The sequence below is a fragment of the Coregonus lavaretus genome (assembly GCF_964263955.1).
Source record: "Coregonus lavaretus genome assembly, contig: HAP1_SCAFFOLD_7081, whole genome shotgun sequence".
NCBI classification, from domain to species: domain Eukaryota; kingdom Metazoa; phylum Chordata; class Actinopteri; order Salmoniformes; family Salmonidae; genus Coregonus; species Coregonus lavaretus.
The window spans coordinates 2,825-28,881 of record NW_028164750.1 but is presented as its reverse complement, the minus strand read 5'-3'; the positions used below and the strand labels follow the sequence as shown (position 1 = coordinate 28,881).

Below are 26,057 nucleotides of genomic sequence, written 5' to 3'. Positions count from 1 at the left end.
ACCTCATACTGGGGGCTGTGTCCTGGGTCATTGGGGACAGCGTGGGGACAGATGGCAGGTTGGCGCTGGCTGATCCTGGTGGAAACCAGAGAGCCTCATTATTAGTCTGGGAGCAGGACAGAACAGTAGACACACACACAAACAGAAGAGCGCGCACACACACACAGATACACACACACCTCCCTCATCCACCTCAATGCATTACCACAGAAAGAAAGGAGTGGAGCATAAATGTGGTTTCTGGTGATAATCCAGTGGTTCATTATTAGTATCAATATCATTATTAGTCTGGTAGCAGGATCGGACAATACATCGGCCCTCCTCCACACCAATACATTACTGCACTGAAGGAACCGAGTGGCTCAATAAATCTGGTGAGGGTTTCAGAGGGTTTCCATTCTAATGTTATAGAACGGGTGGATTTATGTTTAAAGCGGACCGTGTGTGTGGGATAAGTGTAGTGTAATTGTCTGGTGTTAGATAGTGGATGATGTAGAGTTGGCTCCATACGTCTTCCTTCCACTTGGAAATTCATAGGCATAGATCATTTTGTGCATGTATGGCCTAATTAATGCTACATTCATCAGGGAATCTTCATGCAGATTTTTTTTTTACAAACCAGCATGGATATTAGCAGGGTTTTTCTATTAAATTTTTACATTTACATTTTAGTCATTTAGCAGACGCTCTTATCCAGAGCGACTTACAGTTAGTGAGTGCATACATTTTCATACTGGCTCCCTGTGGGAATCGAACCAACAACCCTGGCGTTGCAAGCGCCATGCTCTACCAACTGAGCTACACGGGACGGCCATACATTTTACACACCACTATGCATACAGGATTCGCTTGCCTTTTGAGCTGATATTGAACTGAACAATTTTAAAATATTCTGGTAAATAATGAAAATTATTTCATTTAAAGTAAGCAAAACATTAGTTATTTTTTTATTAACAGGTTTGCTTTCATCGCATATTCATGAAATGACTTGGTGGCGCTTTACGACACCGTCCTCTCGGCAGAGACACACAAGTCTATAACGTCTACAAAGCACAACGTTTGATTGATCTGGTCATAAATTCAATTTCACTGTCGCCCATAAATTCCATAATGCCCGGCTGAATACGTGGAGGCGATTCCTCTGGTGTTTGGTGGGCTTGTTTCTCCAGCCGTAGGGGAAGGTCTCAGAGCAGGGATAACTCTTAGGGAATGACAGGCTGTGGTGTGGACTGGAATGTGTGTGTGTGGACACGGGGGCCTGTCTTTAAGCACCACTGTGTTGTGTGGCCTGCTGAGAGGCTCCCGGTGGACATGAAGTAGCTCCTTCAAACAGTGGAGGAGTAAATTAACTTATCTCCATCAATCCTCCCACTGGCCCCCCTTAAACACACACACACACACTCTCTCTCTCTCTCTCTTCACCCCCTTTCACACACACTCCTCTCAAACCGCACACGCAAACATTACCCAACTAACACTATAGCAATCTACATGCACAATCTCCTAAAACACAGACACACATATAAAACATGCTCTATCCACACACAAGACGACAGGCCATGAAAGGAAATGTCAAAAGGTCTTCTGCCCAGTGTTTCCCCACTATCACCATGGACTAAAGGAAACATACTCCTCTCAGTAGACAAGACTGCTACTTGAGTTGAAAGGAATTTGAGCACTTTTATTAAGCTGAGTGCATAGAAAAGAACCTGGACTTGATATAGCTTGTAGATAATCTATAATTCTATAACTTGCCATGCATAATTTATCATTCATATACGCTGTATAATTCCTAGAACACACAGAATATCAGTCCTTCTTTACCTATTGTCAACATGACATCATTACATTTAAGCCAAACCAACAGAGATACCCCATTAAGACAGAGTAAAAGTCAATATTTGGGCTGCAGTCAGAGTCCTGTCCTAAACTCAGCAAAAAAAGAAACGTCCCTTTTTCAGGACCCTGTCTTTCAAAGATAATTCGTAAAAATCCAAATAACTTCACAGATCTTCATTGTAAAGGGTTTAAACACTGTTTCCCATGCTTGTTCAATGAACCATAAACATTTAATGAACATGCACGTGTGGAACAGTCGTTAAGACACTAAAAGCTTACAGACAGTAGGCAATTAAGGTCACAGTTATGAAAACTTAGGACACTAAAGAGGCCTTTCTACTGACTCTGAAAAGAAAGATGCCCAGGGACCCTGCTCATCTGCGTGAACGTGTCTTAGGCATGCTGCAAGGAGGCATGAGGACTGCAGATGTGGCCAGGGCAATAAATTGCAATGTCCGTACTGTGAGACGCCTAAGACAGCGCTACAGGGAGACAGGACGGACAGCTGATCGTCCTCGCAGTGGCAGACCACGTGTAACAACACCTGCACAGGATTGGAACATCCGAATATTACACCTGCGGGACAGGTACAGGATGGCAACAACAACTGCCCGAGTTACACCAGGAACGCACAATCCCTCCATCAGTGCTCAGACTGTCCGCAATAGGCTGAGAGAGGTTTGACTGAGGGCTTGTAGGCCTGTTGTAAGGCAGGTCTTCACCAGACATCACCGGCAACAACGTCGCCTATGGGCACAAACCCACCGTCGCTGGACCAGACAGGACTGGCAAAAAGTGCTCTTCACTGACGAGTCGCGGTTTTGTCTCAACAGGAGTGATGATCGGATTCTCGTTTATCGTCAAAGGAATGAGCGTTACACCGAGGCCTGTACAACGGAGCGAGATCGATTTGGAGGTGGAGGGTCCGTCATGGTCTGGGGCGGTGTGTCACAGCATCATCGGTCAGAGCTTGTTGTCATTGCAGGCAATCTCAACGCTGTGCGTTACAGGGAAGACATCCTCCTCCCTCATGTGGTACCCTTCCTGCAGGCTCATCCTGACATGACCCTCCAGCATGACAATGCCACCAGCCATACTGCTCGTTCTGTGCGTGATTTCCTGCAAGACAGGAATGTCAGTGTTCTGCCATGGCCAGCGAAGAGCCCGGATCTCATTCCCATTGAGCACGTCTGGGACCTGTTGGATCGAAGGGTGAAGTCTAGGGCCATTCCCCCCAGAAATGTCCGGGAACTTGAAGGTGCCTTGGTGGAAGAGTGGGGTAACATCTCACAGCAAGAACTGGCAAATCTGGTCCAGTCCATGAGGACGAGATGCACTGCAGTACTTAATGGTGGCCACACCAGATACTGACTGTTACTTTTGATTTTGTCCCCCCCCCCCTTTGTTCAGGGACACATTATTCAATTTCTGTTAGTCAAATGTCTGTGGAACTTGTTCAGTTTATGTCTCAGTTGTTGAATCTTATTATGTTCATACTAATATTTACCGAAAATAAACGCAGTTGACAGTGAGAGGACGTTTCTTTTTTTGCTGAGTTTATATAGCGTCTGACAGTAATCCCTGTATTCCTTGATAACGCACTAAACCTGTAATAATGTTCTTCTGTCTGTCTGCTCTGCTGTGTTCCAGTCTAACTGGATTACACAGCGTGGAGGGAGCATTCAGAAATACACACTGAAATACTCAACTACATTTTTACATTCCCATTTTAGTCATTTAGCAGACTGTCTTTATCCTTACAGGAGCAATTAGGGTTAAGTGCCTTGCTCAAGGGCACATCGACAGTCGGCATGGGTATTCGAACCAGCGACCATTCGGTTTCTGGCCCAACGCTCTCAACCACTAGGCTACCTGCCGCCCTATACTGAGGGACTGATCTACTTAACCTACCATAGAAGTACTCTTTGGGCTTAAGGAGGCAGATCAGGGACTGTGGCATCAACACAGGGTTTAGGAAGGATAAGATGACTACATTACTGTCAGATAAGTTGCAATACTGTGACACTTTCTGTATTTTCAAAGTTCTATATCTTGAATACTTCACTGCTGACTCAACAGTGGACTAATGAAACAAATACCAAAATATAGTTTTTTAGTGGTATTTTCCTTTCAGAGATGGGCTTGGCTATCTGGTATTCTTGGTGTTGTCAGTCCTTCCACCTTATATATTTTCCGCGCTGACGTATTCTTCGATGCAGCTCTGACGTGCTGTCTCTGTAGCATGGTAACCTTACTGCTGGGACACCTACAGTAACCTTCCTTCTAATGTCTGGGACTCACCGGCTGTAGCCTCAGCGGTGGTTCTCTGGGAGGCATCGCCTGTGGAAACCACGGCAACATTGTTGACTGGTGTCCCGGCGGCCGCCACAGCAGCGGCGGCTGATTGGACAGGAGTGGAGGAGCCTGGGGACCGAGCCCCGCCCACCTTCTTGGGCGCCACCCGAACGCTTCTGTCAACAAAAAAGAGTAAATATTTTGTTGAAAAAATTTGTTGAATACCATTAAAACACACATTATAAAATGCATTCCCTGAGACATCAGAATAACTATGGACATAAGAACAGAACTTTTGTCATTCCAGAATATTAACAATCGTGATGATGTCAGCTTAGTACGCATATTGCATAGAGAGATGTGACTGACAAGAATCAGGCTGCAGCATGCTAGAACAACAGTATAGGATCCCATTTAGACAGTAGAGAGTCATTAGAGGCCTATTTCCCTGACACAGAATATTCAGTAATGGCTGCATCCATCTTGCCTGAAATCGATTGGCTTCCTGCAGCACTCACTCACTCAGTCAGTCAGTAAACATTGTGATTTATTAGCAGAAAGTGGGCCCATCCACCATTATAAATAGTATTAAAGCTTCAATACAAAGGTATCAGCAGATAAACCTGCTCTTTCTTCCACAATATAGTTCAAAGAAAAGAAGCTGCCGCAGATTGTTCTTGCAATGTATCACATTTGTTTTGAGCCAACAATTCGGACACAGCCTCTTTGTAGTTGCATGTTTTACTCCTCTACTATTGTTTAAAACACATGGATAACAGACATGGCCATAGACCCACAGCAGAAGCTGTAGTAAACTACTTTACTCTTAGGCTACCTTAGGTTACACCAGGGGTGGGCAACATGCGGCTCGCGGGCAGGATCTGGCCCGCGAGCCCATTCAATCTGTCCCGATGGAGGTTTGGGTTAAAAAGCACTCCAGGCCACTTTTGAACGTCTAAAACTATATAGAAAGTACGTAGAAGTTATAATGGACCTATACGTTTACACTGTATCCCTGTCCTTAAGGCCCCTACTGTACACTATGGGCCAGTGTTGGAGAAGTCCTGGTGTACTCCCATCCATAACACAGTGGTCTGATATAGGTTACAGACGACATGGACGTCGATTAAGGCAGCCCCCCCGCACCTCTCGCATTCAGAGGGGTTAAACACATTTCGGTTGAATGCATTCAGTTGTGCAACGGACTAGGAATCCCCCTTTCCCTTACCAGTACTGTCCCACTATATCCCTCTACAGTATGGGTCCTAGTGTACTACCATACATAACATATAGTGATCTGGTGCACTACTTCAGTCAGAGGTTACTAATACCGCTGGCAGCTACAGTAACCTACAGGCTCGTGTCAGAGTCTTGGTGGACTTCCGTACAGTATTCTAATTCTACAGTAGCAGTATTTTAGTCTTAGGTTACTCATTCTGGTTACTAATACAACTGTATCCCTCTCCCTAGGGGCCAGTGTTGTAGGAGACCTGGTGTCCTCTTATCCATAACATCCATACAGGAAGAGAGTGGAAACAGCATCTGGATAAAGCTGTCAGTTAAACTAGGCTTCCTGACAGGCCAGTGGCCCTATCAAAGTAGGCCTGGGTCTTCTTATCAGTGCTGACACAGGGGGAGCATGGCCTTATCACTACCTACTGGTCACACACACACACACGTATGCAGGCACACTCATACAGACACACAAAGATACACAAGCGTGCGTACACACACACACAGACAGAGAAACACAAACACACACACACACATAGAGGAGTATGTAGACTGGGCTCTAGTAGCTCAGCAGACAGAAAGCTGGCGTTGGTATCAAAGCAGGGCCTGGATGATTTAAGATGGCAGATGACACACATTAGGCTGAAGGTACTTTGGATGTTAAACACTGACTGGTTCTGACCCCGCTGTGATCTATGCTCCAGGATGATACAGTCTGGCTGCAGAAATACCAGCAACGGTTAGTCTACTGTCTTAACAGTTTCCCCCTCAGGAGACTGAAAAGATTTGGCACGTGTCCTCAGATCCTCAAAAAGTTCTACAGCTGCACCATCGAGAGCATCCTGCCTGGTATGGCAACTGCTCGGCCTCCGACCGCAAGGCACTACAGAGGGTAGTGCGTACGGCACAGTACATCACTGGGGCCAAGCTTCCTGCCATCCAGGACCTATATACTAGGCGGTGTCAGAGGAAGGCCCTAAAAATGGTCAAAGACTCCAGCCACCCTAGTCATAGACTGTTCTCTCTGCTACTGCACGGCAAGCGGTACCGGAGCACCAAGTCTAGGTCCAAAAGGATTCTTAACAGCTTCTATCCCCAAGCCATAAGACTCCTGAACAGCTAATCAAATGGCTACCTAGACTATTTGCATTGCCGCCCACCCCCCCTCTTTTACGCTGCTGCTACTCTCTGTTTATTATTTATGCATAGTCACTTTAACTCTACCTACATGTACATATTACCTAAACTATCCTGTGCCCCCGCACATTGACTCTGTACCAGTACCCCCTGTTTATAGCCTCGCTACTGTTATTTTACTGCTTACATAATTTGCTATTTTTATTTTTTCTATCTATTTTTTACTTAACACTTATTTTTCTTAAAACTGCATTGTTGGTTAAGGGCTTGTAAGTAAGCATTTCACTGTAAGGTCTACACCTGTTGTATTCGGCGCATGTGACAAATAATTTGATTTTATTTTATTTCACACACACTGAATAGTACATACAGGTAATGTTTTAGCTGCTTCTGTTGAATGCACTTATGGTAAGTTGCTCTGGATAACATGTTTAACATAATTTCTCAAATGTAAAATGTATTCCACACTGATAGACGTCTTATTTAGAGAATAGGGTTAATGTACATAATGTACATAATGTACATAGTAAATTCCGTCCATACCATCATTGAACTAGAATCAAGCCAATCGCAGGTTTATTGCCAATACCGTTGATCTATAATTGTGGTACTGTATAACTATCTGCAGTTAAAATGTTGAATCTGTCCCTTTAAGTCATATTAATGGGACAGATTCAACATTTTAACTGCAGATAGTTAACCCAAATTACAAAATTACATTGATTTCTTTACCCGGTAAGCAGCCTATGGGCAAGGTATGACAGCAATCCATGCTTTGGTTTAGTTTTCTAGGCACTGTTTACACATGCTAACGTTTTAGCATTTGTGGAACAAATTCCATTCATGTCATGTCATGTCATTTTTCGTGCATCATGTCAAAATAATTTATAAGTGACTTTGATGTGCTTCACAATCAATTTGAGATACTTTTATAACATGCCCTTTACATCAAAAATAGAGATTTGGTTGTAAAACGTAAACTTCTCCTTGGAGCTTAATTAATGGCCATACTTCTGAACAGTAAAGAACAGAAGAAATAGGAATGAATATGCTAGCTAATTAGCCTCGGCACACAGTTAAAAACCCATCGCTGTCCCTTTGCAGTGGTTGATAACAATTATCCTATTCTGCATTAAACGTATCCTATTCTGCATTAAGCCAAAGATTAATTATTTTGTAGATCAAACAATCAAATGGGATGACTCTCCAGCACGCTAAGCAATAACTTTAAACATAGGCACTCACTTTCTCACTCACACTCTCAGCCTGTAAGCACATTCAACTCTTAGGAATAGCACAGATTAATGAAATTGCTTGTGTTTACAAGGCGGCGAGCCCGGTTATTGGTTAAAACCTCTAAATTATTCAGGCCCTGCCAACCCGAAACCCAGAGAGCCCAGAGCTCTGCTTTTCCCAGCTCCTCTCCTGGTCGTAGGTTTAATAGTAACAGCCAAGCACCTGCTCTGACAGCTGATTAAATTGACAGGAGCGTGGGGCTCAACGATAAGTGTAGCTAATAACCTAACTGAATAATTTAAAGGCCTGAGCTGCTGGGGAACAGATGGAGAACCAAACACTGAACCCCAACCCTGTACCGCTATACACTAACATGCACACATTCACACACGTACACACACACACCTCCCCATGGGCTTGACATAGCCTGGCCTCTCTTACTCATGACCAGTGCAGAACCAGACCATGGTCTCCCCTGTCTCTCTCCCGCCGCCGTCTACACCTCTCTCCCTGGGTGCTTCACGTCAGCACCACCCCTGATACTAGTGACTACCATCCAATCTAGTCAGTATCTGATCAGCTGAGTTTACTAGATAGGCCTTTCCCTTCTGGTATGACTTAGAGTAGACATATCTGTCACTGCCATTTCTGATGGCTAGAGTACAGAGTATGTTCATTATTTTATCATCCAACACATCATGCAATACTAGCTACACATGTTCATGTATCGTGTTTTCAAACATGGTTCAAACTGCAAATGAACAACAGGCCATTAGTCAGATTCCACATAGGAATCGTTAAGTTGGATGAACTATATTTAAAATTCCCAAGTGGACGTTGAGATTCCCACCAGAGCCCCAGCTTTACAGGACACATTGAAGTAAACATCCTTATGAACGCTAACTGCATGTATCATACTGTTGCCCCCTCCAGAGAGGCAGCCCACCCATTCTCCTGTTTACCCTTATGGCTTATTCATGTAAGGGGATGGGGGTTGGGGTGGGGGGGGGGCTGTCTTTCTGTGTCCCATGCAGTCTAGCTTTGATATCCCATCTCTCCCTCTCATTTCATGCAGCCCTGTGCATGTGAATCAAGCCTCCTATGATCTTTATTTCCCCCTAATAACAACCCCTTCCCATGACTTTCAGTCACAACGTCCGGTTGGACCTGGCCTTGATGACATCAGCGATTAATGACAGTAGTGTTTGGCCTGAGGACAGCAGAGGTGGTGAGAAAGAAGGCGGAGCCGGAGCACCCTCCATGTCTCTCCTAGTGTGACAGGGGATCACACTAAAGGTTCCTATTCAAGGAGACCCACTGCCATCTATCTGGTCTGACAAGTATCTCTGTCATGGCAGTATGCTGTTTGTTGATTACAGTATGTTCAAGTGCCAATGAGCAACTAGCTATGATATTTGCACTCAATAAGTTCACTTACAATTCCTTACCATAAAACATCATATTTTCAACACGGCCGATCTTTGCTTTACAATTCATGGGAGGCCCATTACAAGGCATGTGGCAAGTCTAACTTACGGCATTCAAAATGCCTTACTAACACAAATGTCAAACTAACACCCACATTTCTGCTGTAACATGCCATGTAAATCACACTGCTATTCTGCCTCCCATAGATGACACTGTTTACCAGGGCTCTGGTTAGCATCAGCAAATATTTGCGGACTTTCTGTCATAACACGGGCACATCCCCGAGACGTATGTATGTATGGCGGAATCTAGCCGACCGGGCCTCCATCTCTCTGCCTAGTAAATAAATCAGAGTGATACTTCACCTCTGACCCTCTGCAATTTTTATCTGGGAGATCCTACTTTTTCCACACTCGTAAATGTAAAACCCTGGGACCAGTTATGTGGACGGAGGAAGGACGGTTGGTTCCCATGTTTTGGCGTAGGTGTCAGTGTAGAATGTCAGTGTGGCTGTCTGTCTGTCTGTCTGTCTATACAGGGTGTCTGTCTGCACCAGGACATTATGATGAACTAGTGCTGTGTGTTTGAGCATGAGGTACCTGAGTAGAGCTAGGCGATAGGGACAAAACCCCATATTGGGATAAATTGCCTTAATTGGTGTGATAACGATAACTAAAACAATAGGTTTATAATATGAATGTACACCACAGTTTAAAAAATATATAATTTAAACTACAACTACTAGTTTGATGGTTGTAGCCATCAATTGTCCCATTAACAAATCACTCATATTAGTACATTTATTTCATTTCAAACATCACATTTCTCTAGTATAGGCTATTATCATCATGAACGGTACTTGCAAAATGCCTGTGATAAGTGATCGGTGGTGTCAAAAAAATATCTGTTTATCGTCCCAGCTCCATTTCAGTGATCAGATGAACTTATATCATAGAGAAGTCTCTTGTTCATTACTGTCAGATTCATATTCATTTGTTGTCTTAAAAAATGATTCAAATCTAAAATAAATACATTCTGGGAACTATTTTAACCATTTCAAATACACCTACATTTACACTATGCAGTTTGGATATGCTCTTATGGCATTTCACTACAAACTGACTGAAAATGAAAGCCTACACTCTCACACAGACGGTAGAGATTATAGTAGACCTGAGAGAAAGAGAAAGAGAAAGAGAAAGAGAAAGAGAAAGAGAAAGAGAGAGAGAGAGAGAGAGAGAGAGAGAGAGAGAGAGAGAGAGAGAGAGAGAGAGAGAGAGAGAGAGAGAGAGAGAGAGAGAGAGAGAGAGAGAGAGAGAGAGAGAGAGAGAGAGAGAGAGAGAGAGAGAGAGAGAGAGAGAGAGAGAGAGAGAGAGAGAAGCAGGGCAGAGCAGAGCCCAGACCTGAACACAGCAACACAGTAGAGACCAGGAACCATCAAGATAACCAGGCACCGAGCCAGAGGTTTGGGGGTCTGGGGGGGTAGGCGGATCCTGGTGGGAGATAAAGGTAGAGGACCAGAGGAGGGGTGTGCTGACCTGGGAACCCCAGCCGCCGGGCCTTCATCTCTGGGTTAGAGGGGCCGGGAGCTGCCTGGGCTGGGGCCCACTGGGGCTCCCTGTGGCGAGGTAGAGCTGTTACTCTATGCTCTCCAGCTCTCCTCTTCAACGCTAACGGCCCCGGGAGCCGCTCTAATCCCACCAGATATGAGGAGCGCCCAGAGTCCTGACAAAGCATTCCACAGATAAAGAGGCTGAGGATCACAGGGATGCCTCGGAATTCCCACAGATTTGAAGAGGAGGAGTGGGGGGGGGGGTGGGGGGGGGGTGATGGAGAAATGCTTTCTTTCTTCCTTGGCATGAGAACCTTGACTAGGGGGGATCTTGTTCTCTCTATCCCTCTTGCTCTTTCTTTCTCTTTCTCTCTCTCTCTGTCCTCTCCATCTCCTCCCTCTCTCTTTTTCTCTCTCCACGCTTCCTTTGTGTCTGGTGTGCCACAGGGACAATTCCCCCAAATGCAAACCAGACCTCGTCCTCAGTCAGTTCTCTCTCACTTAGAGACGTCTGTATAGCTACAGTACACCTACACCACACACGGCACCGCCTTGCGTTCCCACTAAGTCTCTGACTGCTCGCCCCCTCATTCCATAGGGGATCCAACTAGCCAGCTTCTCTTTCCGTTATTTTAGTACCAGACAGACAGACAGACAGACAGACAGACTGCCTAGCCCACGGTGCAGACAGAGAGAAAGAAAGACTGGGAGAGAGAGAGATGAAATAGAGAAGCTGTTAAATATCAGTGACATGGTGAAAAGAAACAGCTTCCTGCTGGCTGCCACAGAGTTGTCTTTTAGATCACTCTCTCTCTCTCGCTTTCCCCCTTACTCTCTCTCTTCCTCTCTGCCTCTGGCAGATGCCTCTATTGTTTTGATGTGTTTTCCTGAAGACAGGTACTTTGTAGCACTGTTTATTTGTGTTGAGAAGACACGTCGACAGGCAAACTAGGGAGCTACAGGGATGGGGTCGAGGGGGGAAGATACAAGAGTTTAAAAGGGGGCCTGTGATGGTGGTGGGTTTTTGATGTGATGCTTCATCGCCTTCACCCAGCACATGTTCATGTTGGACCGTTTCAAGGTAGGGACGGGAGGGGTTAAGAGATGTGAAGCTGTGAACCAGGTTTTCGAGAGGTATTTAAAAAGTTTGCAGACTCCGATACAGAGACCAGCCTTTGCGAGACTGACCCCTGATTCTAAAACTCTGTGGCCCACGTACCTGTCAAAGGATCTGAACTGGTTGGGGTTGTTTCCCATAGCAGTTCCCAGGAAGGCCGGCGGCAGAAGGCTGGGGTCCACCATGATGTCATCAGCAGGCACCGAGACCAGGCTGCGAAGGATGTCCTTCACGTTCTTCCCACCCCTGGCGTCCGCCGTGGGGTTGTCTCTGTGAACTCTGACCTCTGAGGAGAGGGTGGACAGGGCCTCGGACACGGCGTCGGGCCCCTGGGCGGTGGAGTCTGCCTCGCTGGGGGCCACGGAGGTATGGTCATCCCCGATGCCAGAGTCACGGCGACGGAGGGACACGCTGCTCTCCAGGTCGGGACCGCCAGAGATGGCACCACTGTCTGATGTGCGGAAACATTAAAGGAGGTTTATAAACATTGAGGACAAACCTGAACCTTCTACGTGCTTCGAAAATTACTTTGAGAATCTACTACAGCACATCTAAGAGATTGTGAAAACTATCAACACACCAGTACATTTCCAGACACATTCAAGACAATTGGACATTCCATTTAAAACTCATGTATAAGTGAGAGCTGGACATCTTGAAGGATGGACACTTGCAAGATGTAGCTCCTGCGTAGTCATATGGGTGAGGTGTGTACCTGCGCTCCTGGCAGACTGGCTGCGCTGGGGGTGTTTCTTGTCGTTTTGGGGCTCTAGGATGTCTCGGTACTTGGACACCATGAGAACCGAGATGAAGTAAACCACGGCCAGGGCCAAGAACTGAGCCTGCTTACTGTCCTCCTTTACCAAAACACACACAACATGCAACACAGCTATAATACAGTACAGTGCCAGTTTGTAATATGTTTTAATATGTACACATGTAGGATCTTAATTTGATCACCCTGTTTAAGAATAACTTGAGGTTTAAAAATGATTCTGAAATTTGAAATTTCAGACTTGATTTTCCCTTACGAAAAATGTAACACCTAAAAAGATGTCCATTAAATTTTTATCCACATAATAACTGACATTTCCTGTTGCTGCAGGATTAGTTTCCTGCTGTAGCACACTGGCTGAAAATGAACATCCTATATCTGTACAGTATTTCAAAAAAGAAAATGATGGGATCGTCCAAAGACAGCAATAACAAGTTATTTCAATGCATAGGTACTGTTATTTATTTAAAAAGTTGACGCTCTGCCTCCCGAGTGGCGCAGCGGTCTAAGGCACTGCTTCCGGGTTAAGCGAGCGGGTGTTAAGAAGCGCGGCTTGGCGGGTCATGTTTCGGAGGACTCATGACTCGACCTTTGCCTCTCCCGAGCCCGTTGGGGAGTTGCAGCGATGAGACAAGATCATAATCACGAAATTGGGGAGGAAAAAAAGGGGGTAAAAATTACAACAACAACAAAAATTGTTAACGCTTTTCAACCTCAATCAGTCTTTGTCAAAGCTCTGTAAACTCACGATATCTCTGAAGACCACGGCTCTGAGGCGGTTGATGTCCATGTCCTGTAGGAGGCGGTCCATGTCTCTGACGGGAGACATCCCTCCTGTCACAACATCAACAGGGCTCTGCAGGTGTAGAACACACACACACACACACACAGACACGCACACACACACACAGACACACACACACACACACACACACATAATAATTTAAGCACCTATTGCTGTTTATTGCTGAAAATACCATTATCAGTTTTTATACTCTACCCACTAACCAAAACAAGACTTCTATGTAAGTCTAAGACATTACAAATGATAACTGATTGTCATTTAATGTGTATCTGTTAGCAGAGGTCAACCACAACGACCCACTCCACCATCAGCAGCTTAAGTGTTGAAAATCAACCCATGGGAAGTGTATAGTTGGCCAGCCCAGTCCACATACAGTACAGTATCTGTCCCATCCAGTGGTATGTTATCCTCTTGAGACTCAGACCCTTAACATAATGGGTTTACCATAGAGCCACTCACTGCATTATGAATGAGATTTTACACACTGGTTTCAGGAAGAAAAACATGGATTTTTTTTTTTACTGGAAGTCACTATATCAAATCAAAAGGCCAACAACGACAAAGGGCCTTGTCTAGTGTAACATACAGCAGCGGGCGAAGTAATGCAATAAGATATCAGCTAACGCAATAATAACACTCTGCTATTGCATAGGGAGGACCACAAAGGGATGGGGTCCTGTAGTTGTGCTGTGTGGGGAATTATTAGGATACAAAGGATGACTTACAGGGATGCTTACAATTCACTAAGTGCAGTGATCCTATTCAACTAATATACAGGAGGAGAAATGTAATCAATTATTGTATTTCTCCGTGTTATCTAGGGAGATGGGGAGGGGAGGGGGATATTGCTAGAAAGAAGAGGGGTGGGGGGGGGGTGGGTATGGGGGTATGGGGGGTCAAGGTAGAAGAGAGAGTCTGTGACTCAGTGAGGAGGGATGATTCTACTTGCCTGCGCGGGCATGGACTTGGCGGCTCCCATGAGGCTTTGTAAAGCTTGCTGGCCACGGGCGCTGTCCTGGCTGGGCTTGAAGTGGGAGTGCTGCTGACACTCCAGACAGTTCCTCACAGCCATGGCACACACTGCAGAGAGAGAATGGAGAGAGATATTGGAGAGATATCAGAGAAAGAGAATGGAGAGAGATATTGGAGAGAGATATATATTGGAGAGAGAGAGAATGGAGAGAGATATTGGAGAGAGAGAATGGAGCGCGATATTGGCGAGAGAGATATTGGAGAGGGAGAATGAGGGTGTTGCGGTGGATGTATAAGTCAAATAAAATAGTATTTTATTTTACTGGTCCCGTACACATATTTTGAAGATGTTATCGGAGGTGCAGCAAAATGCTTATGTTTCTAGCTCCAACAGTGCAGTAATACCTAACAACACAAACGAGCAGAGTCCGGAATATAAATATAATATAAAGAAAAAGAAAATATTAAGATGGGCAGTCTGAGATATGGCATTTTCTTTGCAACTCTGCTTAGGTCAGCATCCCGGAGTCGCCTCTTCACTGTTGACATTGAGACTGGTGTTTTGCGGGTACTATTTAATGAAGCTGCCAGTTGAGGACCTGTGAGGCGTCTGTTTCTCAAACTAGACACTAATGTATTTGTCCTCTTGCTCAGTTGTGCACCGGGGCCTCCCACTCCTCTTTCTATTCTGGTTAGAGCCAGTTTGCGCTGTTCTGTGAAGGGAGTAGTACACAGCATTGTACGAGATCTTCAGTTTCTTGGCAATTTCTCGCATGGAGTAGCCTTAATTTCTCCGAACAAGAATAGACTGACGAGTTTCAGAAGAAAGTTCTTTGAGCCTGTAATCGAACCCACAATTGCTGATGCTCCAGATTCTCAACTAGTCTCAAGAAGGCCAGTTTTATTGCTTCTTTAATCAGCACAACAGTTTTCAGCTGTGCTAACATAATTGCAAAAGGGTTTTCTAATGATCAATTAGCCTTTTAAAATGATAAACTTGGATTAGCAAACACAACGTGCCATTGGAACACAGGACTGATGGTTGCTGATAATTGGCCTCTGTAGATATTCCATAAAAAAATCTGCCGTTTCCAGCTACAATAGCCATTTACAACATTAACCATGTCTACACTGTATTTCTGATCAATTTGATGTTATTTTAACGGACACATTTTTTTGCTTTTCTTTCGAAAGAAATTACATTTATAAGTGACCCCAAACTTTTGAATGGTAGTGTATGTGTATATGTGTATATGTATGTATATGTGTATGTATATGTGTATGTACAGTGAGGGAAAAAGTATTTGATCCCCTGCTGATTTTGTACGTTTGCCCACTGAGAAAGACATGATCAGTCTATAATTTTAATGGTAGGTTTATTTGAACACAGAGACAGAATAACAACCAAAAAATCCAGAAAAACGCATGTCAGAAATGTTATCAATTGATTTGCATTTTAATGAGGGAAATAAGTATTTGACCCCTCTGCAAAACATGACTTAGTACTTGGTGGCAAAACCCTTGTTGGCAATCACAGAGGTCAGACGTTTCTTGTAGTTGGCCACCAGGTTTACACACATCTCAGGAGGGATTTTGTCCCACTTCTCTTTGCAGATCTTCTCCAAGTCATTAAGGTTTCGAGGCTGACGTTTGGCAACTCGAACCTTCAGCTCCCTCCACAGATTTTCTATGGGATTAAGGTCTGGAGACTGGCTAGGCCACTCCAGGACCTTAATGTGCTTCTTCTTGAGCCACCCCTTTGTTGCCTTGGCCGTGTGTTTTGGGTCATTGTCATGCTGGAATACCCATCCACGACCCATTTTCAATGCCATGGCTGAGGGAAGGAGGTTCTCACCCAAGATTTGACGGTACATGGCCCCGTCCATCGTCCCTTTGATGCGGTGAAGTTGTCCTGTCCCCTTAGCAGAAAAACACCCCCAACCCACCTCCATGTTTGACGGTGGGGATGGTGTTCTTGGGGTCATATGCAGCATTCCACCTCCTCCAAACACGGCGAGTTGAGTTGTTGCCAAAGAGCTCGATTTTGGTCTCATCTGACCACAACACTTTCACCCAGTTCTCCTCTGAATCATTCAGATGTTCATTGGCAAACTTCAGACGGCCTTGTATATGTGCTTTCTTGAGCAGGGGGACCTTGCGGGCGCTGCAGGATTTCAGTCCTTCACGGCGTAGTGTGTTACCAATTGTTTTCTTGGTGACTATGGTCCCAGCTGCCTTGAGATCATTGACAAGATCCTCCTGTGTAGTTCTGGGCTGATTCCTCACCGTTCTCATGATAATTGCAACTCCACGAGGTGAGATCTTGCATGGAGCCCCGGGCCGAGGGAGATTGACAGTTATTTTGTGTTTCTTCCATTTGCGAATAATCGCACCAACTGTTGTCACCTTCTCACCAAGCTGCTTGGCGATGGTCTTGTAGCCCATTCCAGCCTTGTGTAGGTCTACAATCTTGTCCCTGACATCCTTGGAGAGCTCTTTGGTCTTGGCCATGGTGGAGAGTTTGCAATCTGATTGATTGATTGCTTCTGTGGACAGGTGTCTTTTATACAGATTTTACATTTTTTACATTTTACATTTTAAATTTTTTACTCCCTTTAAGAGTGTGCTCCTAATCTCAGCTCGTTACCTGTATAAAAGACACCTGGGAGCCAGAAATCTTTCTGATTGAGAGGGGGTCAAATACTTATTTCCCTCATTAAAATTCAAATCAATTTATAACATTTTTGACATGCGTTTTTCTGGATTTTTTTGTTGTTATTCTGTCTCTCACTGTTCAAATAAACCTACCATTAAAATTATATACTGATAATTTCTTTGTCAGTGGGCAAACGTACAAAATCAGCAGGGGATCAAATACTTTTTTCCCTCACTGTATATGTATATATATATATATATATATATATATATATTTGCGAGAAAGAAAACATATGGGGGATTGGAAGTGATGCAGACAATTACATTGATGGAAGTTACAATCTGCAATATTAAAGCTGATCTACCCCCTCAAAAAAAAAAAAAAAAAAAAAAAAATTTCAATGACTATGTACACAGGGAAGCAGTCTCTAAGGTGTAGGGTAGAGTACCGGGTGGTAGCTGGCTAGTAACAGTAAGTAAAGTTCAGGGCAGGGTACTGGGCGGAGGTCGGCTAGTGGTGACTATTTAACAGTCTGATGGCCTGGAGATAGAAGCTGTTTTTCAGTCTTGCCGTCCCAGCTTTGATGAACCTGTACTGTATCCGCCTTCTAGATGGTAGCGGGGAGAACAGGCCGTAGCTCGGGTGGCTGAGATCCTTGATAATCTTCTTGGCTTTCCTGTGACACCGGGTGCTGTAGATGTCCTGGAGAGCAGGCACGCTGCCCCCGGAGAAGCATTGGGCTGGAGAGCCCTGTGGTTGTGGTCGGTGCAGATGCCATACCAGGCGGTGATGAAGCCTGACAGGATGCTCTCAATGGTGCATCTGTAGAAGTTTGTGAGGGTCTTAGGGGCCAAGCGGAATTTCTTCAGCCTCCTGAGGTAGAAGAGGCACTGTTGCGCCTTCTTCACCACACTGTCTGTGTGGATGGACCATTTCATATTGTCAGTGATGTGCATGCCCAGGAACTTTCACCCTCTCCTCTGCGGCCCCATCAATGTGGATGGGGGCATGCTCTCTCTGCTCTCTCCAGAAGTCCACAATCAGCTCCTTCATTTTGTTGACGTTGAGAGGCGAGGTTATTTTACTGGCACGACTCCGCAAGGGCCCTCACCTCCTCCCTGTAGGTTGCCTCGTCTTTGGTGGTAATCAGGCATACCACCGTTGTGTCGTCTGCAAACTTGATGACTGAGTTGGAGACGTGCGTAGCCACGCAGTCATGGGTGAACAGGGAGTACAGGAGTGGGCTGAGCACGCACCCTTGTGGGGCCCCTGTGTTGAGAATCAGCGAAGTGGAGGTGTTGTTGCTACCTGGGGTCGGCCCGTCAGGAAGTCCAGGGGTGAAGTAGTGAGAGAACGAGAAGAGAGAATTGGGGAGAGACAGAAAGGGAGGGGGAGAAGTGAGGAGCGGTTGAGAAAGAGAAAGAATTGAACGCTCCAGGAACAAGGTCAAGGCTCCAGTCCACCTGGACAGCAGCGTTCACTCTTGCCTCCCTGCTCCCCTAGCCCCAACACACTAGTTCTCCCTGTATCCAAGGTCACAGTAGTTCTCCCTGTATCCAAGGTCACACTAGTTCTCCCTGTATCCAAGGTCACATTAGTTCACACTAGTTCTCGCTGTATCCAAACCCTGCATGGGGCTCATTCAATATTGGATGACGATGGTTCCTCACTGCTTGTGGGCCTTGCCTGGGTAACAGACTACCTCACAGAACATGAGGTAAAATATCTGCTGTTTGATCATTTCAGGTAGGTTTCTGGCTCCTGGCACAGCAAGGGGGCATTTTATTATTTGAAATATGATATCTTGCCATGCTATATTCCGAGCGCTGCTTACTATTTGTTTTTTTCCACCTTCTTTCTTTTACCCCCTCCTTGGTTTCTGTATTTGACAACTCACAAATGTAAACTCTGAACCGTTTAGATTAGAGGTGGAATTATTTTGTCTGGAATGGAGTGGGGTTTCCCATTAAGGCCTTCAGGAGAGGCAGTGTGTGTGTGTGTGTGTGTGTGTGTGTGTGTGTGTGTGTGTGTGTGTGTGTGTTTGTGTGCCTGTGTCTGTGTTTTTTGTGTGTGTACGTTACCCCTTGAAACCTTGTTACAGTCTATCCAAATCAGATTACTGCGCCAGCAACAGGGAGAGAATAACTCATAAAAAATTCATCTCATAACGGCAGCTCTCTAAAAGCAGGCATGTGCTAAGACAGCATCACTCTCTCCACCGAGCTCCCCACCAATGAGAATGGCCATTGGGATAAACCCAGCAGAAAAAAATGTGACTGGCTATCAGCTGAACAAGGTGGCGTCCAGGGAGACCATTTTGTTTACGAGCTAGTTTGTAATGAGTATTTAAGAGCAAAAATGGATACCAGAGCACGGCCCATTACCCAAATGGAGCAGATGGTTTAAATCACCATGCATAGTCTTACTGTAGTAGGGAGCTTAGGAGTTGGATGAGGGGTGGGTTGGATAAGGTGGCTGGTGTAATGTAGTGCCTGAATAAAATGAATAATGTAAAGCATTTGAAGTATATTTTATTCAGCTAGCAGAGCAGGGGCCTTGCCGTGTCTCGGAGCTGTCACTGGGTTACTTTAATAGACTGGAACATGAGGCAGAGAAAGAGAAGGAGATAGAGGGAAAGTGGGTGAGAGAGGAGAGAGAGAGAGAGAGAGAGAGAGAGAGAGAGAGAGAGAGAGAGAGAAAGTGGGTGAGAGAGAGAGAGAGAGAGAGAGAGAGAGAGAGAGAAAGTGAGAGAGAGAGAGAGAGAGAAAGTGGGTGAGAGAGAGAGAGAGAATGTGGGTGAGAGAGAGAGAGAGAGAGAGAGAGAGAGAGAGAGAGAGAGAGAGAGAGAGAGAGAGAGAGAGAGAGAGAGGCAGGCCTAGGGCTACAACCAGGCCCATTATGGGGAATCGACTAATCATAGGCGGCCATTTTAGAGTGTTGCAGCGCAGAGGGGTTATAATAACAAGATAAGAGGGCTGATACAAGCCGAGCGAGAGAGCGAGAGAGAGTGAAAGAAAGAGAGGATATACTATGGAGAGCTTTGGCAGCTCAGGCTGCTATTTGAGTCTCCTGTAGACTGATATAGAGGGGGATCGATAAAAAGAGGTGAATGAGGAGGAAAAGGGTGAGCAAAGGAGATTGAAGGGAGAAGGAGGAAGTGAAGGGAGAAGGAGGAAGTGAAGGGATGAAGAGAAAGTGAAGGGAGAAGGAGGAAGTGAAGGGAGAAGGAGGAAGTGAAGGGATGAGGAGGAGGAAGTGAAGGGATGAGGAGGAGGAAGTGAAGGGAGAAGGAGGAAGTGAAGGGAGGATGAGGAAGTGAAGGGAGAAGGAGGAAGTGAAGGGATGAGGAGGAAGTGAATGGATGAGGAGGAAGTGAAGGGATGAGGAAGAAGTGAAGGGAGAAGGAGGAAGTGAAGGGATGAGAAAAAAAGAGGGAAACAAGAAGAGAAGAGATGTAAAGAATAGAATAGGAAGAGAAGATGGGAATGGGGAGAGGAGATGTGAAGAGATGAGAAGACCAGAAGGGATGGAGGAGAAGAGAGCGGTAGAGACGTTCTTCCATACGTACCCAGGCGAAGGCTCTGTCTGAGGATACCCCCAGAGGACATGTTCTTCTCAGCCTCTATCTCAGTGAAGTTGAGGGAGGAGGCGAAGACAAGAACATCCACCAGGTTGATGAGGCGCTGCAGGAAGGTGACCGACGCCTCCACCGCCAGACCCTGGGACGGCTCAATGTTCTCCAGATCATGCTGAGGAGCAGAAGAGGGACAGACACCATCACTATCACCATTACTGTCAAATCAAATCTAAATCATGACATGTAGTTATTAGTCCATTTAGGGACCATGTTTGGTAAGCAAAGAAATGCCAGAGACAGAGCCTTAGATGGTTCAAATCCTGCTGAGCAACATCCTCTTGTCAATTCAATTTCCACTCTGTCCATTTCCGATATTAATCAGATTAAATCCTCATTGAATTCAATCCCGTCTTTTAATCTAACTACGATGGAATTGAGCCCTGCTGTAGCCACAGCCATCAGTCCATACCGGACAATGTTTCCAGTCTAAATGGTGAAGGGAGTGGTATGGACGGGAGAACAGACAGAGGCCCACAGGTCCATCAGGCATTATGTTATACTAGAGTGATACTGTCACTGGGGTCAGACAGTACAAAAACACACTAACCATGTTACTACTGGCTAACTGTAGTCTAATGTGATTGGAGAAAGGTCAATGGGGATGGATGGACATGGATAACCTCCTGTGGCTGGCCATAAACACACGGACGGACGGACAGACAGACAGACAGAGACAGACAGAGACAGACAGAGACAGACAGAGACAGACAGAGACAGACAGAGACAGACAGACAGACAGACAGACACACAGACAGACACACAGACAGACACACAGACACACAGTGTCTCTCACCGAGGAAGATGTAGCAGCGGAAAGCAGGGGCAGGATGCCTCCACAGGCCATGATGAGGTTGTCCACGACCTGAGAGATGAGGTGCACTGTGTTGTGGACAAACACTACGTTCTCACTGCTGTTCACAAAGTCCATCACCGTCTTAGTGGAGTGACTGGGAGAGAGGGGACGGGCATGAATTATACTGAGGTACATAGAAGCTAAACATTATAACCATCGAATCAATGTACAACACGATCAATGCCTTCAGTCCCTTCAGAAAGTATTCATACCCCTTGACTTAGCCACATTTTGTTGTGTTACAGCCGGAATTCAAAATGGATTAAATTGATTTTTTTTCTCTCACCCATCTACACACAATACCCCATAATGATAAAGTGAAAACATATTTTTAGAAATGTTTGCTAATTTAATGAAAATTGTTAATGTTGTAAATGGCTATTATAGCTGGAAACTACAAATACATAGTATCTAGTTTGAGAAACAGACGCCTCACAGGACATGTGTGGCGCCTGTACGCCTATGTAGATATTCCATAAACAATCCGCCGTTTCCAGCTACAATAGCCATTTACAACATTAACAATGCCTACACTGTATTTCTGATCAATTTGATGTTATTTTAATGGACAAAAAAATTGCTTTTCTTTCGAAAACAAGGACATTTCTGAGTGACCCCAAACTTTTGAACGGTAGTGTAAGTATTCACACTCCTGAATCAATACTTTGTAGAAGCACCTTTGGCAGTGATTACAGCTGTGAGTCTTTCTGGGTAAGTCTCTAAGAGCTTTGCACACCTGGATTGTACAACATTTGCCCATTATTCTTTTCAAAATTCTTCAACCTCTGTCAAATTGTTTGTTGATCATTGCTAGACATTCCTTTTCAAGTCTTGCCATACATTTTCAAGCAGATTTAAGTCAAAACTGTAACTCGGCCACTCAGGAACATTCACGGTCTTCTTGGTAAGCAACTCCAGTGTAGCCTTGTGTTTTAGGTTATTGTCCTGCTGAAAGGTGAATTCATCTCCTAGTGGAAAGCAGACTGAACCATGTTTTCCTCTAGGATTTTGCCTGTGCTTGGCTCCTTTCCGTTTCTTTTTTATCCTGAAAAACTCCCCAGTCCTTAACGATTACAAGCATACCCATAAAATGATGATGGTACTTAGTAATGTGTTGTATTGGATTTGCCCCAAACATAACACTTTGTATTCAGGACAAAAAGTGTATTACTTTACCACATTTTTTGCAGTATTACTTTAGTGCCTTGTTGCAAACCGGATTCATGTTTTGGAATATTTGTATTCTGTACAGGCTTTCTTCTTTTCACTCTGTCAATTAGGTTAGTATTGTGGAGTAACTACAATGTTGTTGATCCATCCTCAGTTTTCTCCAATCACAGCCATTAAACTCTGTAACTGTTTTAAAGTTACCATTGGACTCATTGTCCCTCATTCACTGCTCGACTGTGGGACCTTACAGATAATTGTATGTGTGGGGTACAGAGATTAGCTAGTCATTCAAAAATCATGTTAAACACTATTATTGAACACAGAGTGAGTCCATACAACTTATTATGTGACTTGTTAAACACATTTGTACTCCTGAACTTATTTAGGCTTGCCATAACAAAGGGGTTGAATACTTATTGGCTCAAGACATTTCAGCTTTTCATTTTTGATTAATTCATTTTTTTAAATCCAGTTTGACATTATGGGGTATTGTGTGTAGGCCAGTGACACAATCTAAATTGAATCCATTTTAAATTCAGGCTGTAACATAACACAATGTGGAAAAGGTCAATGGGTGTGAATACTTTCTGAAGGCACTGTATCTAATCTGTTTAAACCTCATTCATATCTATCAGAATTTCTTTTTACCCTGACTGAGAACACATTCTCATTTACAGCAACGACCTGGGTAATAGAATGTTTGCAGGATCGACTGTATTTCTTTAGTAAGTTAGTTGGAAAGCCGCCTGTCCTGTAAACGTTCTAAAGTGTTAGAAATGTTAGAAATCAGATCAAAAGGCACTGCAATTCTCCATGTATTTCACAATGTCCCCCCTTTACCTCCTCCACATCTGCACGTCAGTCTCGATGGAGAAGAGCAGGTCTGTGAGCAGGCGCTGGTGCATGTGGGACCAGCGGAACTCTGGGATACGGAACATGGTGGAGCGAGCTGAGGAGCTGCTCTCTCTGGCCTGGCCTCCTGAGGCACCTGCTGCAGCCGCCTGGCCCTGAGGAGCCTCCTGTGGTACAGCACACAGAATGGTGAGCAGTAGCATTAGCCATATATATATATATACAGGATTAGCTTTGGCTTTAGCATTAGCCATCGAAATATAAACAGGATTAGCTTTGGCTTTAGCATTAGCCATATAAATATAAACAGGATTAGCTTTGGCTTTAGCATTAGCCATAGAAATATAAACAGGATTAGCTTTGGCTTTAGCATTAGCCATAGAAATATAAACAGGATTAGCTTTGGCTTTAGCATTAGCCATAGAAATATAAACAGGATTAGCTTTGGCTTTAGCATTAGCCATAGAAATATAAACAGGATTAGCATTAGCTTTAGCCATATTACAAAGCACTTTCCGTTAAAGATGCAATTTACATGTAAATACAATACAAAGAAATGGCTTAAGACCAGTAAATAGATGAAAGCCTATGTGATGACATACAGGTGTGGCTGTCTCCTTCAGCTCCAGTCTCTCTGTGTCTGAGGCCACACTGGACACATCCAGCCTGGCGATGTGGATCTCTTTGGTCTTGGTAGCGGAGCCGGGGCCCTCTGCTGCACTGTCTTTCCCTGCCTCCACAGCAGTAGCAGTGGCTACCTTCGGAGAGGTATCATTCCTGGTGCTGGGGGCCTCTGTGGCCCCTGAGGCTTCTGGCTGGACCGCCTTGGTGCTGGGGGCCTCTGCTGGAGCTACAGCCTGTGGGGTGTCAGATTTAGAGACAGTGTTCCCTACTGCTGCTGGTGTTGGTAGTATGGCCTCCAGGGCCATAGGGGGCGATGTTGTGGACTCTAAAGGCTGCTGGGCTGGCTCTGTGCTGGTGGGGTCGGTGCCTGGTGAAGACGGGTCAAGGTCAATCTCCTCCATTTTAGGGGGTTGTGTCTGACTCTCCTCAGGTACAGAAGCAGGTGGTGTCTCTTGACTTTCCACTGCTGATTCTGTGACCACGGCAACACTCTCCTCTTCCTTCTTCACCTCCTCAACTACAACCTCCTCTATCTTGATCTCCTCTGCTTTAACCTCTTCCTTCTTCACCTCCTCAACTACAACCTCCTTTGTCTTCACTTCCTCCGCCTCCTTTTCTCCCTCCTCTTCACCAGCGGCGGAGACAAAGGAGGATTCCTCCATGCTGTCATCGGTGGAGCTGGGTCGGACCTGGTCGCTGACTGACCGGACCGATGCCCCGCCTGCGACTGCTGACCCCTCCGCCACGCTGCCCTTCTGGCAGGCCAAGGTCTCAGCAGAGACCCGTTCCTCCGGTTGCTTAGCCAGTTCCGGTTCCTTGGGTTCTTTCTTGGTATTCTCAGACCTAAGAACGTCGCCGGCTTTGTTGCTGTGTGTTTTTGACCCCTTCTCCCCATCCGTTTGAGGTTTTACTACTTTGTCGGTACCAGATGTTTTAGCATCGTCGCTTGTTTCTGTTTCAGCCACCTTCGCGTCATCAGTTTCTGGCTTGGTCGCTTCGTCTGTTTCAACTGTGCTAGCTGCTGCAGCAGCATCATCAGTCTTGTCTGTGGAGGTCTCAGTCTCAGTCATGGCCTCAATGGTCTTACTGCTGACTTTATCCTCAGTGAGTTTAGCTTCAGTCTCCTGTGTAGTAGTTTCAGCTCGGTCACCAGCACCTCCGCTCTGATCCTCTGAGATCTGATTCTGGACCTGCTGTAGTTCCTCCTCCTCCTCTTCCTCAGCTCTGGCCAACATGTTGGACACAGTTATGGGTGCTTGACCCCTCTGGCTTCTATCCCCTTCTCTCTCTGGAGGGCTGGGGGTGGAGGCGGACGCTGTTGAGGCTGCTGAGGGAGGGGTAGTGTTGGGGGACTCCTGGTTCTGAGGGACCCCCTCTGGATCAATGGTGAGCTCGATCACGGTGGAGGGGGCTGTTTCCTCCCCCTGATCCCTGTTGGTCCGGAGCTGGCCCAGAATCTCAGAGTCTCGGCTAGCCCCGGAAATGGTCCGGATACCGGCCGCATCGCCCTCTGAGCCCAGTCTCTGGTACTGATGGAACATACGGGCCAGGTTCTCCTTGTGCTGCTCAAAAGTCACCTGCAAACATAAACAAAGCAAAGTGTTAGTTTAGTTTATTTGACAGGCGCCATGTTGGGCCTACAACAAACTCTAGACCAGATTTTAGCTACATAGATAATAGATAATTAATCTGCATTGACTGAGGGTCAGTGACATGTCCAGAGTCCAGATTATCACCTCTTCACCATCTGGGAGTCTATAGAGAACAATTATCTGCTGTGGCATTTGAGGAAGAGACTATCACCCATCCATGTTAACAGTCATAGATTAGTTAGTAGATATTGTAAAGTGTGTGTCTGCCAGCTGAACAGTGTCCG

General features: G+C 45.4%; 1 protein-coding gene across 1 annotated transcript; it reads right to left on the bottom strand.

The window, feature by feature from the left end:
• Positions 1–6: 6 nt before the first annotated feature.
• On the bottom strand, positions 7–25,758 carry LOC311116660 (uncharacterized protein; the record flags this gene model as incomplete). The annotated part of the gene is made up of 10 exons (XM_084191717.1): positions 7–75; positions 4,141–4,310; positions 11,940–12,288; positions 12,553–12,694; positions 13,361–13,468; positions 14,367–14,497; positions 20,614–20,794; positions 21,476–21,629; positions 23,546–23,724; positions 24,160–25,758. Coding segments are annotated over 10 exons (3,082 nt in total), but the record flags the coding sequence as incomplete, so codon positions are not given.
• Positions 25,759–26,057: the final 299 nt, after the last annotated feature.